The 16,025-nt window shown below is 60.0% G+C and overlaps 1 protein-coding gene across 2 annotated transcripts in view; it reads left to right on the forward strand.

Annotated features, from left to right (window-relative positions):
• Window positions 1-15,130: 15,130 nt before the first annotated feature.
• Window positions 15,131-16,025, forward strand: part of KCNT1 (potassium sodium-activated channel subfamily T member 1) — a 79,892-nt gene continuing 78,997 nt past the window's right edge. The window contains exon 1 of one of the 2 annotated variants that reach the window (XM_050759748.1): window positions 15,131-15,379. In XM_050759748.1, the coding sequence (XP_050615705.1) occupies window positions 15,285-15,379 (95 nt within the window). In that variant the 5' untranslated portion in view covers window positions 15,131-15,284. The remainder of the gene's footprint in view (window positions 15,380-16,025) is intronic. The other variant, XM_050759752.1, reaches the window with a different exon arrangement.

The raw sequence follows: 16,025 nt of genomic DNA on the forward strand, positions 1-16,025 counted from the left end.
CACCCTCAGAGCCGTCTGTCCCTTCCCCTGGTCCTGTCCGGGCACCGCCCCCGCTTCGTGCCATGGGGCCCCAGCTCGACCGCTCATACTGTCAGCAGGTCGCGGGGTCCTCCCCATCCAAACCCGGAAAGCTCTGGCGCCAGGTCTTTTTTCACCTCCTGGCTGAATTCAAGAAGCCGCCCTGCGCTGGGCTTGAGTCCCCCGGTAAATACTTTTGGGGGGATGACAGAGGGAAGGGGGAGGTGGAGACTTCCTCTTTCACGGAGGTGGGGGTGGTCCTCAGGGAAGCAGAAGGGACAAGGGTGGGGCTTGAGGCTGGACTGTCGGGAGGACATCACTGGCTGGGCTGGTGCTGAGGTCCGTAGCTAGAGGAGGTGGGGTGGGTGACCGGGCTCATGCTGAGGTCCGTAGCTAAAGGAGGTGGGGTGGGTGGCAGGGCTCATGCTGAGGTCTGTAGCTAGATGAGGTGGGGTGGGTGGCTGGGCTCATGCTGAGGTCTGAAGCTAGAGGAGGTGGGGTGGGTGGCAGGGGCTCTTTTCCCGAGAGGGGCGGCAAGAAGGAGCCCGGGCAGGTGCCACCACATAGGGGGCATCTGCCCGGGGTGCCCCAATCTCCTGTGGAGAAGGCGTCAGGCTGACATTCTGAACTTTGGGCCAAAGATGGGCGAAGGGTGTTTGGAGCAGAGGGAGGTTATGTAATATAAGGTGGTCTCTCCATCCCTGCTCAGCCCAGCCACCACTGCAGGTCAGACATGGAGGACCGGGTTGGAGGTAGGGCAAAAGCTCTCGGGGACCTGGGCCCTCTCCCAGCCCTGCCCCTGGCCAGGGAGGGGTGGACGGGCTGGCGATCTGGGGCTCCTCAGTGGCAGAGGGGGCCAAGTTTTTGTTTCCCTAAAGCCCTCGGAATGTCATCGAACCTGGGAGTCTCCTGCCGCTGACAACCCGTGTAATTACTGCTAATTAATCACAGATGCAGACGGTGCGGACTCTCAGTGGTGATTTTTCTGAGTTCCCCAGGCAGGAGGGCATTAGCAGAAAGCCACCATCTTGCCCTGGCTGCACCCGCCCAGGGGTGGTGGGACCCCAGCAGCAGCACCAGCCTCTCTAGGGACGTGAGGAAAAACCCCCAAGATGCCTACAAGCTGTGTGGTGGGGGCACAGGCTGAACTTCTGCTGGGGGCTTAAGAGCATCCTAGACCTCCCTGAGTGTTCCCCACCCCCACCCCAAAAGCATCCGTGTTCAGTTGGCTGCCTCCTAGAGAAACAGGGAAGGACACTCCCGAGAGACACTGGGGAGGCCAGGGACCACGAAGTACATGCCATGCGCCCTCCCAATGGACCTGGCCCTCCCCCTACCCCTCGTGGGCACAGTCCTGGCTTAGTGAGGGGCCTGGTCCGCACTGCAAACCAACAAAGGTCTGGGGACAGAAATCGCAATTCTCCAGAGCTCTGTGTGAGGCCATCTGAGCCAGGGTGACTCATGTGCAACAGTGTGAGCACGTGCACGGGAAAGGGGGCCTGCAGGGGGACCCTCTGCTTCCCAGTCGTTGGGCTGCAGCATCTTAAGTTGGAACCCTCCTCACCCGTCTAAAGGTGCTGTGCGTGCTGTGTGGGTGAGAGCACAGGGTGGGAGGCCCTCATCCCCCTCCCCCAGGCCGAGCCCAGGTTGTGGTGCCCACCGACAGATGCCGCAACCTGTGGGGAGTGGGGGAGAGTCATGTTGAATGTGGCTTGTCTTGAGTGACCAGTGTTGACCAGAGCAGAGCAGCACAGCAGGGAGGTGGTGACGGTGCCTGGGCTCGGCGGCCGGATGCTGGCGGTCAGAGCAGCGCATGTGCCCTGCTGCCTGCAAAGGACCCAGAGCCCCCCAAGCCGCTGCCTACCACGGAGCCTTCCCAGGGATGTAGGGCCGGGTGGCGGCGCGCTTGGTCTTTTCTAGCCATTAACGAACCCCGTTCCGTTCTTCGGAGTTTTGAGGGTTCAGAGGGCCGCAGTGGGGGCGGGTCCCTGGACCCTCGGCCTCCCTACCCTCGCCTACCCCCAACCCCCGTCCCAGCCTGGGCCAGAGCCGCCGCGGGTCCCGGCGCGGCCGGCAGGGGGCGCGCGCGGACAGACGCCCGCACCCGACCCTGGGACTGGCGTTTTTTCCTTGCTAATCTGCGAGGGGGAAAAAAAAAATGCTTTTCAGGGCAAAGCGAGGGAAGAAGGTGGCAGCTCCCACTCGGTTCTCCCTCGGGTCGGGTCCGAGCTGCCGGGCCGCATGCCGCTCCCCGACGGGGCGCGTAGCCCAGGGGGCGTCTACCGGGAGGCGCGCGGCGGGGGCTACACCAACCGGACCTTCGAGTTCGACGACGGCCGATGCGCCACCAGGTACGGTCTGCTGCGCCCTCCCCACGCGGGGAGACCCCTGTCTAACCTAAGACCCCCAAGTTCCCCCTCAGGCTCCCGCACCCTGCAGGACCCGCCGTTCCCAGGGCCATCCAACTTCCCCAGGACCCGCGAGTGCCCTCCCAACCCACCTGGGGGAACAGGGGCGCCCCTCAGGGTGGGCCTCGCTTTCTCTAACAAATAACAGGTGCCCAGGCAGCAGCGTCCGTCCCCATCTGTCCTCCACCTGGTAAGAAGCTGGGGGGAGCGGCCGTGGCTAGATGGGGGTCCTGAGCATCTCCCAGGTGGGGGGAGTGGCAGGGAGGTTGGGGGCGGTGCAGGGCCTTCCACGCCCTCAGCCCCCTCCTCTACCCCAGCGTGGGGAGGAAGGTTCCATCCCTCTGGTGTGGCATGGCAGTGCTTGGTCAGGGTGGGGTGCCCGATGATGTTACCCCACACAGTAGGGGGTGTCCAGGGCAACCTTCCGAAGAACAGCCCCCAGTGGGAAGTGGGTTAAGTGGCTGTCAGATGAGGGCGGGGTCCTGGGTTCTGGTCACTGCTCTCTCCCTGCTGGCCCGTCCCTGGGAGGAGAGGGTCAGTTGAGAAGGGCATTCAGGTGACCTGGAGCCAACTGTTTCCTGTGTAGTGTACTGGGATGCCACATGGCTCCCACCCACCCAGTGACCAGTGCAGAGGCACAGACCAGCAGCCGAGTGGGACAGTCCTGAGCGGAGGTGGCCCCAGGGTCCTGGTTCCCCGTCCTCTCCCGCCTCCCTCAGCCCTTAAAAACAGGCAGGTCTGCCCCTCCCCCTGTCCCCAGAGCCAGACTCCAGGGAACCCTGGGCAGAGCCGGTCTCTGTCTTGGACGAGCCCCTCCCCGGCAGAACAGAGCCGTTTCTTCTGGATTCTGCCCAGTCTCAGGCTGTCCTGAGGCCAGAGAAGGGGCTGGAAGAGCATACCTGAGAGCAGGAGGCCTGGTGCTGCTGCCCGTTTGTTCTGTGGGACTCAGTTTCCCCATGAGTAAATGAGGGGGTGGGGTGGATAGTCTTTAAGGGCTGCCTCTGGTGAGGGACCAGGCTGGAGAGGAGGTTCCCAGCATCAAGAGGCAGGCACAGCACCCGCCTGGCACCTGGGGGAGTCCAGGATACAGCGTGGGTGAGGAGCAGGTGCTCTGAGGGTGGCCAGTGACTTGACGATGTCCTTGGGAAGTGGGCACAGCCTGGATGTGCCCTGAGGGGCCATCCGGGGGTTGCCTGTCAGGCACGGAGAAAATGACCCCAAGGGGGTCGTGGATAGTCCTTGTCTTTGTGGGCTGGCCGGCCCCTACCATCTCCCGCCCTGGCCTAGTGTTGCCCTCTCTGGCCATTAGTACCTGCCCTGCTGGGTCTGACTTTCTCTAGAAGACGCGGCGGGACTGTGTCCTCAGGGTCTGGCCTTTAGCTCCAGGCCTCATCCACTGGGTCCTTCCAGACACCTGTGTCTCCCAACTGGCCCTGCCCACCCGCCCGGGACAGCTTCTCCTCCCCGCTGGACTGAGCTGCCCTCCGTGGCAACAGAGATTCCCTATCACACTGCAGGTGGAGCAGCTGCCAGCACTGGGGGGATGTCAGGCGGGCCAGGTGAGAGCCTTCCAGGGAGAGTCAGGCTTGGGGAGGGAGCAGGACCTGGGCTTGGCTGGGCTCGGAGGGGAGCTAAGCTCCAGGTGAGGCCAAGGCTTGCGGCCCAGGCAGGTGGCTTCAGCTGCAGAAAAAAAGAACCTTCGTGCCGCCTGGTGGTGGGGGAGCTCCACGGGGCAGGTTTCCGCACCAGCTCTCAGGCGGGGAGGTGGGCGCCAGGCAGCAGCGTGGTCAGAACCCGGGCCCTGGAGTCCATTGGCCTTGGTGCCAGGCCTTGAGCAGGCCTCCGTCTTTCCTGGGTGCTGGAGGATGCCAGCCTTGGTGCTGTGGTTCAGAGAGGGCAGGAGGTGCTGGGACACCCCACCCCACACCAGTGCCCCAGCTCAAACCCCGAGCTCCATGCTAGTGGCGTCCCAGAGTCAGCCCTGAGGCCGCCAGGCCGGAAAGTGGGGCTCCAGAGAGGAGCTCCTGGCCCTCCAGGTGGCAGGGATCTTCACCGGCCTTTGGCCCCCTTTCTGGCCTCCAGGCGCCCTGCTCCCACCCCCATGCCATGGAGTCCCGGGCCCTCAGCTGTCTCCCCACAGGCCCTGGGGATGACAGCTGTTATAGGAGAGGGAGGGGCTAGTGGCCCTGTTGGCCCCAGAGCTGGCAAGTGGCCACCCCCTGCCCAGCGCACTTTGCATCAGAGCCCCGGCCAGGCCTTTTCCTGGAAATACCAGTTCCCAGCAGCCCTGCTCCAGGGTGGGCCTGGGACCCTCTAGGCCCTGAGGGGATCAGGCCCTGGCATCCTGCCAGGGTAAATGCCTGGCCCAAGGTCCTGGCCCGCCTTCCAGGCCCATATTAGGGAGCAGTGCCTTCAGCAGCAGGAAGTAGCTCAGGGCCCATGGGAAAGGTTTGAAGGCCCAAGGTACCGCCCAGCACTGGCCGGCAGGAGGGACGGCTTGGGCCACGGGGAACTCAGGCGTCTGCTGTGGCCCTGGAGTGGCCACAGTAGCAGCTCAGGAAGCTACAGAGGTGAGTGAGAAGGGAGCAGGCGGGGTCCCCACAGGGGCCTCTGCTTCTTTTCCTGTGGCTGGCCTGTGTGTGGCCTGTGTCCTTGCACCCGGCAGCCTCCAAGTGTGCTGGTCTGGTTCACCCACCGCACGGGGAGCTCTAGAGTAATACAGAAAATTACTTGGGACGAGCCTGGCGTGGCAGCAGCGGTACCTTGCTGTGGGGCCGTCTCATGCCCTCGGAGGGTGTTGGGGGGCGTCTCAGGCTCTCCCCTGAGGCTTTGTGTCCTGCTTCCCAGGGATGCCAGCTTGCAGGCTTTGCCCCCGGTGCCACCGGCCCTGGGAGGGGTGGCACTTCTGTGTCTCCCACAAACAATCCCAGGTTTCTCTGCAACAGGAAAGTTTATCCCAGTGTGTCCCAGCCCTGCATGGGTGAGGGGTACTGAACGGGTATATCGTGTACCCAAACACAAGTGCTGTGTGTGCCGGTGAACCTGGGTGCGCCGTGAGCCAGGCACGCACACCCTGGGCACGTGTGTGAGAGCTGGAGGAGGATGTGTGGGGCCCGCCAGCCCGATTGTGTGACCTCGAAGTCACCAGTCATGAGTCTGGGGAAAGGCAGGCTGGACTCGGCATGCCCATGCCAGGTGGCGGGGTGCCAAGGCCTGGTTAAATGGGCATCTTTCAAAGGTGTCTTGGGACCTCTCCCAGCTGTGTGTGGGTAAAGCCACCCATGTTCACCCAGACCCGCTTCCACCTGTGAAACTTGGAAGTGAGCCAGCGGGGCTGGAACTGAGGCCAGGCTGTGATTGGCCCAGGGAGGTGAGACCAGTACTAGTAACTGGCAAGTGTAAAAGGTTTGCAGGGGACAGTGGCAGGGCAGAGGCCGCGAGCTTCCTGGGGTATGTCCCTGGGAAGGCCCTCCTCGAGAGGGGGCCTCCAGCTGCTCCCTAGATCGGGGCAGAAGGTGAGGAGGTGGGAGAGGACGGTCGCCTCACTGGAGCAGAGGTGGGGGCAGCAGGAGATGAAGGGCATTGTAGGACCAGGGTCTGGACTGGCACAGGGCGGGCGCCCTGGGAGGAGCAGAGGGCCTGGAGGAGCCTCTGGGAACTGTGTCTGTGAGGTTGGTCCATCCCAGCACCGAGATGCAGTAGCTGTGTCAGCTCTGACTAGTCACTTCACCTCTCTGGGCCTCAGTTTCCTCATCTGTAGAATGGGAGCGCTAGCATGGACCTTACGAGGTTGTGTTGAGCCCGTGTCGACAGCACGGACACAAAGCTGTGTTGGCGTGCTGTTGAGCTAGCATGGACCTTACGAGGTTGTGTTGAGCTGTGTTACAAAGCTGTGTTGGCGTCGGGAGCTTGCACACCGGTCAGTTCGTCTGTTCCTTGTTACGCACCAGCTATGTTGACACATCAGAGCTAAGCATTTGTCCAGTTACTTCCCTGAGATGGATTTTTAAAAGTGGAATTGCCCGGTCGAAAGATTCCCACGGTGTTAATGTTTGCCACATGGCCCACGGCCCGCAGGGGTGGGACTGGCTCCCCCTCGCAACAGTGCCGGGGTGCGGCGTGTGCCAGCTGCCACTGTCTCCTCCTTGGCACCGTCCCCCTGGGGCACCTGTCTGTGTCCTGCCAGGCACCACTCAGGCCTCGGAGGCTGAGACACAGCTGGCCCCTTGGTGCCCAGGAAAGGCACACAGGTCTCTCCTTTGTAGCCACTCTGGGGCACTCCACCAGAGGGGCAAAGGGGGCTTCCATCTGCCTGTGACCCCCTCCTGGGGCCGGAAGTGGGTCCTTGTGCTTCACAGGTACCAATAGTGCTTTTGCCTAGGGCAGACCCAAGCGGTGACGGACAGCCAGGGCTCAGACCACCACACACAGTGGCTTTCTAGTGAACTTCCCTGACTCCAGCCACATTGAGGGAGGCGGCTGGGGCTGGGGCAGGTATTGGGAGTGCCAGTGAGTTGGTCATTTTCTAAGCATGATGGCAGCTCAGGGTATGGGACCCTAGATGGAGCAGGGGCCCTGTGCCTCGGTCTTCCTAAAGCGGCCCAGCCCCCCCAGAGTTCATTGGTGCTGAGGAAATGGAAGCCCCACTTCTGCCTCAGTTTCCGGAGAGGCCCAAGGCCAGGCACGGTGGGTCATGCCTGCGATCTCAGTGTTTTTGGAGGCTAAGGCGGGAGGATCGTTTGAGGCCAGGAGTTTGAGACCAACCTAGGCAACATGGCAAGACCATTGTCTCTACAAAAAAAAATAATAATAATAATTTTTAAAAAATAAAAAAAAATTGCCGGGCGCGGTGGCTCAAGCCTGTAATCCCAGCACTTTGGGAGGCTGAGACGGGCGGATCACGAGGTCAGGAGATCAAGACCATCCTGGCTAACACAGTGAAACCCCGTCTCTACTAAAAAATACAAAAATCTAGCCGGGCGAGGTAGCGGGCGCCTGTAGTCCCAGCTACTCGGGAGGCTGAGGCAGGAGAATGGCGTGAACCCGGGAGGCGGAGCTTGCAGTGAGCTGAGATCCGGCCACTGCACTCCAGCCTGGGCCACAGAGCGAGACTCCGCCAAAAAAAAAAAAAAATAAAAAAATAAAATAAAAATAAAAAAAAATTAAGACTAGATAAGGCCCAGTGTACTCCTACAGGCCATGCCAGCCCTCAGGTGCTCAGCATGGCCGGCACAGGGACCTGGCATAGCTCTCTGGGGGAATGAGCAGGGGTATGGTTGTGCCTCCCACAGCTGTGGGAGAGGGGCGGTTTCTCCTCCAGGTGCAGCCCCCACCATGGCCTCCCCACCCTCAGGCTGTCCATCCTAGCAGGGCTGTCCCCAAGGGTCCCCTGCCAGCTCCAGGCTATGTTCCTTGCTAGGATCACCATTGCCTCCAGCAGCCAGCTCAGCTCGAGGGTACTGACAGCTGATGTGTGCAGTCACCAAGCACCTCCCAGTAGCCGCAGCGTGGCCGGGGGCAGGGGCTGTGTGGGCTGATACAGCTGGAGAACAGGGTGTGGCCTGTGGGAAGGACCAGCCAAGGGTCCCAGGCACCCAGGACCCTGAGATGGTCTTGCCATCTGCCACTGAGTGACCAGCACACTGCTGGCTGCTGCATGGGGTGGGGACAGCAGAAGAGCTCCCTGGCATCTGGCCCAAGCCCAGGCTTCTGCTTCCCCCGACAACGTCGGGCACGGGTCCAGGGGTGATGGCCCCCACAGCCTCGCCGGGGGCCCTGTGTCCGCTGTGCTGCTGGCCTTCCCCTCTTCCCTCTGGGCTGGGAGAAAGCTGCTCTGAAGTCTGTCTGGATAAATCTACAGCTTGATTTCGGCTCATCCACGTGTTCTGAGCTTTCACTTTGGATCTTAAAGCATCTCAGGAGATGGCGCTGAGCAGCCACCCTCACATGGGCAAGAAGCCCCTCCCCTAAAGAGAGATGTCACCCAGGACACTTGCCTGCCCAGCTGCCTGGGCATCTTGAGCAGCTCTGACTTTTTAATCATTGTGCAAAGGAAGCATTGAGTTGTTCTGCCACGGTCAGCAGAGGTTCTGCAGCTTTGCACTTGCTGGGCACTAAGCCCAGCACTCAAACGCCCCCACCGCGGTGATGCTATGCCTGCCTGGGGGACTCTCCTGAATGCTGGGTAGGGATGCCCACGCACAGGCAGGCACATGCACACAGATCCATGCGCATGCACACATATGTCCATACGTGCACATGCATATACATGCCCACATACATGTATGCATACACGCACATTGTACATGCATGCATGCAAACCCATCCGCACAGGCATGCACATATTCGCGCACATACCTCTGCATGCACGTACATGCTCATTCACACGTCAGCATGCGTGTGCCTATTTGCATGCTTACATGTGCTCATCTCCCTCCTCCCTGACGTCTCTGTCAAACATGGCTCGCCCAGCTCCTGGAAATTTTGAACTGAGTGTGAACAAGAATGTATTTTAGGAGAGAAACCTCAATCCCTTAGCCAAAGACAGTCACAATCTTTTTTTGTTGTTGTTTTTTGAGAGACAGTCTAGCTTTGTCACCCAGGCTGGAGTGCAGTGGCGCAGTCATGGCTCACTGCAGCCTCAACGTCATGGGCTCAAGTGATCCTCCCACTTCAGCCTCTTGAGTAGCCAGGACTACAGGCACCATGCCCAGATAACTTTTCTGTAGGGCAGGTTTTTGCCATGTTGCCCAGGCTGGTCATGAACTCCTGGGCTCAAGTGATCTGCCCACCTCGTGCTGGAATTACAGGGGTGAGGCACCATGCTGGGTCACAAGGAATGTTAAAAGAAGTCTTTGTGGGGAAGGATATTTTATCCAGGACTTCCTTCGCTAATCCTGAGAGGCAGGCTCCTTGCTTCTTTCTGAGCCCCAGCCGGGGCAGAAATAAGGGCCTGGTGATGCTAGAGTTTGGGGGAGGATGTCTTTAGCCCTTAGCTGTTCCGTTTGCCGTAACACATGTCGTGCATGATATATTCACTTTGCAAGGTACAACGGGTGACACACTGCCCTAGAACCCCATCCTGCCCCCAGCACTGTGGCTGCCAGTGTGTGGGGACCGTCTCTAGATCACCTACAAGCTGGGTGCCCAGAGAAACCCACCTCCTCTTTAGGGTTCTGTGGAAAGAGGTCGTGTTTAGTTTTTAAATGGGGTTCGTTAAATGTCATTCTGTGTGTGTAGTGTTGCATCCACACGGGCTGACACGGGCTCACAGAGACCTGTGCCTTCACAGAGCAGTGTTGGCTGTAGCTGTCAGCCGCTCCTGAATTCATGGACGTGCAGGCTGTTTGCAATGTTCACCTTCATACATGAGACCGTAATGAAAATCCATGCCTGGGCCTCCTCGGACACAGATCAAGGATGTCCCCGGGTAGAGGTTCCAAGTTGGAGAGGACCCACGATTCCGCCATAATTAATCCACTACTCCCAGCCAGCTGGACACTGCACAAGAGCCGTGGCTTGCAGAACCCCCCGTAGCCGTGGCTTGCAGAACCCCCCGTTCTCTAACCACAGCCGATCGCTGGCGCAGGAGTCTGTGCAACTTTCATCTCTCTAATTACCAGCCAGGTGGCTTGTCTTTACTTGTGCGTTGTTTTCCTTTCCTCTTCTTTGAACCTCGCTCATGCGTCCTTTGTTTTCTTTTTTGAGATGGAGTCTCGCTCTGTCACCCAGGCTGGAGTGCAGCGATGCCATCTCAGCTCACTGCAACCTCCGCCTCCCGGGTTCCAGTGATTCTCCTGCCTCAGCCTCCCGAGTAGCTGGGATTAGAAGTGTGTGCCACCACATCCAGCTAATTGTAGTATTTTTAGTAGAGATGGGGTTTCACCATGTTGGCCAGGCTGGTCTCAAACACCTGACCTCAGCTGATCCACCCACCTTGGCCTCCCAAAGTGCTGGGATGACAGACTTGAGCCACTGCACCGGGCCGTATTTTCTGCTAGATTGTTTTCCTTTCCACGGATCCTGTAGGCATAGGGCTGTGTTCTGATAATTATGCTGTTGCGAATATGTTCTTCCTGTTGGTCGCTTGTTCTTTCCTTTTGCCAGTGATGTCTTTTGTTAAACAGCAGTGTTTTTGTTCAGATGTAGAAGCATTTATAAATCTATTCCTCTTGGAATAGATGATTTTTGGGTTTTGTATATTAAATAAAAGGTCTTCTCAGCTCTAAACACTTTTTCCTGTATTTTCTTTCCATCTTGTCCTTGGTTTGGGGCTGCAGCGTGGGGTCTAATGTTATTGTATCCAACAGAAGGCACGTTGGATAGCGTAGGCTGGAGCCGAGTATTGGGTTCAAGCACTGGCCCTCCTGAGGCAAGGGGACAAGTGATAAAGAAGGATAAATAAGGAACAAGGGGCCGGGCGCAGTGGCTCAAGCCTGTAATCCCAGCACTTTGGGAGGCCAAGACGGGCGGATCACGAGGTCAGGAGATTGAGACCATCCTGGCTAACACGGTGAAACCCCGTCTCTACTAAAAATTACAAAAAAAAAAAAAACTAGCCGGTCGAGGTGGCGGGTGCCTGTAGTCCCAGCTACTTGGGAGGCTGAGGCAGGAGAATGGCGTGAACCCGGGAGGCGGAGCTTGCAGTGAGCCGAGATCTGGCCACTGCACTCCAGCCTGGGTGACAGAGCAAGACTCCGTCTCAAAAAAAAAAAATAAAAAATAAGGAACAAGGTCAAGTGTGTTTCTGAAGTTCTCCGGCCTCCATTTCTCCATCAGCACAATGGGGAGGATATCACTCCTCCTGATATTTGCAGCCATAACTTGAGTCAGGACAGTTGGAGCTGCACTTATCCCAATACCATAGGACCAGTGAGTGCCCCTGCCTCCTTTCTCAAGCCTGGATGCCAACGTGGGCTTCAGCCGGTCGAGGTATTCTGCTGTGTCTCACCGCTCTGTCTTTTCTTGAGCCAGACTGTGGAGTGTCAGCTGCTGTGGCTGGACATTTGTGCTGGCAGCAGACGACAAGGGCCCTCTCTGTTCCTCTTCACAACCGCTGTGCCTGTTCTTGCACGTATATTCTTCAGGATTAATTTTTGAAGCAATTCATCAAATTCTGAGAAAATAGGGATGCGCTCTTGATTGGCAGTGATTCCCTTTGCCCGTGTGTTTGGAGAAGGGACTGTTGGACCGTTGGGAGGAAGACCTCCGTCTCCCGCCAGCGACAGCTTCCAGTCCATCTCTCGGGAATGCCATGTGCCCCTGTGGGTTTGGGGCAGGGTGGAGCCCGGGTTCAGAGTTCCTGCACCTGCTGTGAGCAGGTGGTGCTCCTGGGTTGGTCGCTGTACTAGGTACCGTATTTGCTGTAGTAGGTTTTCAGCTGATTCCTCTTGGGTTTTCCAGTAAATAATCATGCCAGCTCCAAACAAGCCCCCTTCACGACTCCCTCCTTCTATCCTTTTCCTCGCAGCAGTGCACAGGTAAGGCCTCCATTATGGTGGCACGGGCAGCCTCGCATTCCCAACTGGAACAGGAATGCCCAGGGCCCTTGGCGGGAGAAGCTTGTTTTTAAGCAGTTTGTCAGACAGCCCTGGCTCCATGGCCACTGGGGACAGATGCAAGGGGAGTGAGAAGCAGGCACTCGCGGCTATCAGAAGAGCCCCCAGCTGCCCAAAGGTAGCACAGCCCAAGGTGAACCTGGACCTGGCCCCGACCCCAGCGTCTCTGACGGGACCTCAGTGATGCTCCTTGGGCTCCGGGAGCTACTTGTTCTTGCCAGGCACTAGGCATGGAAACTGTCCTGGCTTCTGAGAACTGTTCTCAGGATTCCATGCCACCACCTGGCTTGCCAGGGTGCCTGGCGTGCAGCTGGCTCTCAGTCCATGGCAGCTGGCACTGAGCACGGCTGCCGGGCTCCCCTCTGACAGGGTTGTCGGGGTCAGTGCCCGTGACTACCTACGCACCAAACAGCTGGCGGGGACTTCCTGTTGCCGTGCCCGGGTGTGCACTGCCTTGCTCATTCTTGGCCTCTCCAGATGGATTCCTAAAGTCAGTGTCCCAAGCCTGGGCTCCCTGATGAGCCTCGGCTGAGCGGAGGGGGCACACTGGGCACCGGCCATCCTGGGTCATAGCCTTTGTCCATGAGAGCTCAGCCAAACTGCTGGCCACGCTGCACCTGCTGTAGCTGAAGCCCTCACGTGCCCGCCCTGTTCCGAGTGCCTCAGGCGTGCTGTCTGGTTACATCTTCACAGTCGTCCTATAAGGGAACGGGCATCAGTATCTCCCTTCACACATGAGCAAACAGGCTCAGGGAGGTGAAGTGCCCAGCCGGGAGCTGCCCAGCCAGGACTGATGGGCCAGGACTGAGTCGTGCTCATGCCAGCAGGACTCTTGCCATGCCCTGGGCCTGCAGGGTGTGTACTGACAGCCCAGAGAGTCCGCAAGAGGAATAAGGGATGCTCTGAGCCCCTGGGCTGCCCCGGCCTTGCCTAGGGGGTGTGCTCTGTCCTGTCACCTCAGCCCTGGCTCCAAGGGCTGTGTGAGTCCCACAGGTTGAGCTCCACACCTTGTCCAGAGAGTGGTGTAAGGGCTGAGGAGAGGGACACCTTCCTTAAGCCACCAAAGCACAGAATTCTTACGGAAATTGGCAATTATTTGGCACAGCCGTCACTCAAAAAGATTATGGATGTGTTCTTGGGGGTCCTAGATTTCCTCCAGGGCCCTTGGGTCACACAGGGAGGAGGGCACAAGAGAAGAGGGGATGCAGAATCTCGAGGTGGGCCCCGGGGTCCCCGTGTCTGGCTATGCCAGGCTTGTGTTCCAGTTCCACCTGAACCAGCTTCGGCAGGGACCGGATCCCCCAACACTCCCCTATCCCCCTGTGCCCAAAAAAGCTGACCGATGTAGGCCTTCCTGCTTGGGAAAAGTCTCAACCAGACCCCAAGGACATGGGAAGCAGCTGCTTTGCCGCTGTCCTCCTGCGATGGGCACCTTTCCCAGAGACCCTGTAGCCCCGGCCCTCGGCCAACACCACAGTCAAGTATTTTCAAGGTTTCTGGCTCTGTGGGGGGAACAAGGCAGGATGCCAGGAGGCCTGCGGGACACCTGCTCATGGCCGTGTGCTCACTCAAGTGTCAAAGCAGCTCCCCGAGGGAGGAAGGGCAGCTTGTCCTTGTCACTCTCCCCAGGCCGCATCTGGGGAGCAGGGGTGGGGCAGGTCTCTGGACTCCTGGTGCACTTCCTTCCCCCGGTGACCCCTGAAGCAAGCCAAGGTCCCACCCGCTGAGCTTGTCCATGGGCCCTGCTGAGACTGGGTCTTGAGGCCAGGAGGAGGAACCAGAGCCGCTCAAAAGGCAGACGGGGCGGGGCGGGAGGAGGCAGCCACGCCTGAGGTGCCGGCAGTCCCTTGGGGTTTTACCACTGAAAGGGGCTTTCAGTAAGGAAGGCACAAAACCAAGAAAATATAGCCCCGACCCCTGGCCACGTGGTTCCCCTGCCTGCTTGCACCTCCCCATGGCCCCAGCCAGCTTGTGACTAAGGAAAAACATGCAGCTACGCTGATGCAATTAGGAAAATGTTATTTTTCAAACGCTGCCAGATCCTGGGGGTTGAACCTGTGACCTCAGAACAAGGAGCAGGGTTTGGGGCACGCACCTGCTGCCTGCAGCTTCGGCCTGGGGTGCCCATAGCTCCTTGCCTGCTGAGAGTTGGGGGCCCAGGAGAGGCACTTGGTGGGGGCTCAAGGAATGTGCCCGTCCGTCCCGACTTAAGGAGAGAGAAGAGAATTTTGTAGGGTCCCTGGACCTGGTGTTCCAGGTGAGTGGCCTCTGTGCGGGGCCTATGGGCACAGCACAGGGAGCTGTGTGTGATCACAGCCTCCTGCCCCTGCCTGTGGGGGAGCCAGTCCCCTCCATCCCCCTATCTCTCCTGCTGGCCTCAAAGCCTTGAACAAGGGTGGGCCTGGGCCAGGTAAGGAGCTCCCTGCCCCTCAGTTCCCGCTTCTCCTGGAGCAGCCAAAACTCACTTCAGTGGGGGACATGGGGACAGGAAAGGTGCAAGACCCCTGGAAGACACCTGCCTGGGCACCCGAGAACTGCAGACCACCAGAGATCCTCCCACTCTACCCAGTGTGCCACAATGCCCCTACCCTGCACTGCCAACTCTCTATGTCCCTTTGATCCCTCACCTGCTGACAGTGGCAGTGCAGCTTAGGGCCCAGAGGGCCTGGCAGCCCCCGCAGGGTTCTGACCTGAGCTGAGCCGCTCCGCCTGGGGAGGCCACAAACAAGGGTGTCTTCTTAGGCCTCCTGGTCCCTCCACCCTCACCCCTCAACAGCCTGAGGGTCATAAATGGCGGTCGGGGGCTGGGATGGGTGTTCTGGACCCTGAAGGACCCTGAAGGAAGGTTGAGCAGCCAGCCTTGGCAAAGACCCTGGGGACACGGAGGGGAGCTGGGGAGTTGGGAGGGCTTGCAGGAGTCTGGCGGGGCTTCAGGGCAGGGGGAGGGCCTCCCTCCCGGCTCCTGGGGAATCAGGGAGGAGTGCTGCGCGCCTGTCCCTGAGCTGGCCATGACAGCTCCCGGCCCCCTTACCTCCTGCCAGGCCCCAGGGCCGCTTTGGAGGGAGCCCCGCCCCCTGCCCCTGCGCAGCCCCCGCCCTAGCCCCAGCCCGGCGCAGCCGGTCCCGCGCGCCCCCGCCCGGCCGCCCGCCCGGTGGGTCGCGGTGGCCACGGGCTGCGCTGCGCGGGCCGGGGGCTGCGCGCGTCCGCGAGGGTGCCCGGCGCGGGCTGAGGGGTGCTGGCGTGTGCCCGCAGGCGGCCCTGCGCGGGGGACGGCGCGCTCCTGGACACCGCCGGCTTCAAGATGAGCGACCTGGACTCGGAGGTGCTGCCCTTGCCGCCGCGCTACCGCTTCCGGGACCTGCTGCTAGGCGACCCGTCCTTCCAGAACGACGACAGGTAAGGGCGGGGTGGGGGGCCGGGGTCGCAGTCCCGGGGCCGCCGCACGCCCGGAGCTGTCCGCGGTGCTGAAGGCTGGTCCCGCGCGCCCCCGCAGCCCCCGGTGCCCTTCAACTTTTTCCGGCTTCTGGGGACACAGAAGTTTCGGAGGGGGTGGGGGCAGGAGGAAGCATCTTCTTGGGAGGGGGTCTGGAGGAGGGCGCGGGATGCTCGGAGCTGCGGAGTCTTCCAGAGCCCGACTTGGGGCGCGGAGGCGGAGGGCAGCCTGGCCTTCCGGTGTCTGCTCCCAGCCCCCAGCACCCCAGTTTTGCTGTTTTGGGGGCAAGCCAGGGCCGGAAGCGCCCCGGTGGCGGAGCCTGCAGCCTGGCTGAGGGCTGGCGTCCTCCAGGCTCAGGCAGCGGTCCTTGATTAATTATTCAATGAGGGAGCGTGTCCTTCAGGTTCATGACCTGGTCACTTATTCCGAGTCACAGTGTCCCCGTCCCCTCAACATCTCCTGGGCTCAAAAGGCAACATGGATTGTGTCTTTCAGTTAGGGACCAACAGGATGCGCCCATGGGAATAATTCATCCGCTGAGGGGGTTGGCAGGAAGCTGGAAGAAATGTTGCGTTTCTCTCCTCCTTTTCCCCAAATAGCTATCTTGGG

This window comes from Macaca thibetana, chromosome 15 (genome assembly GCF_024542745.1).
Source record: "Macaca thibetana thibetana isolate TM-01 chromosome 15, ASM2454274v1, whole genome shotgun sequence".
Lineage (NCBI taxonomy): Eukaryota > Metazoa > Chordata > Mammalia > Primates > Cercopithecidae > Macaca > Macaca thibetana.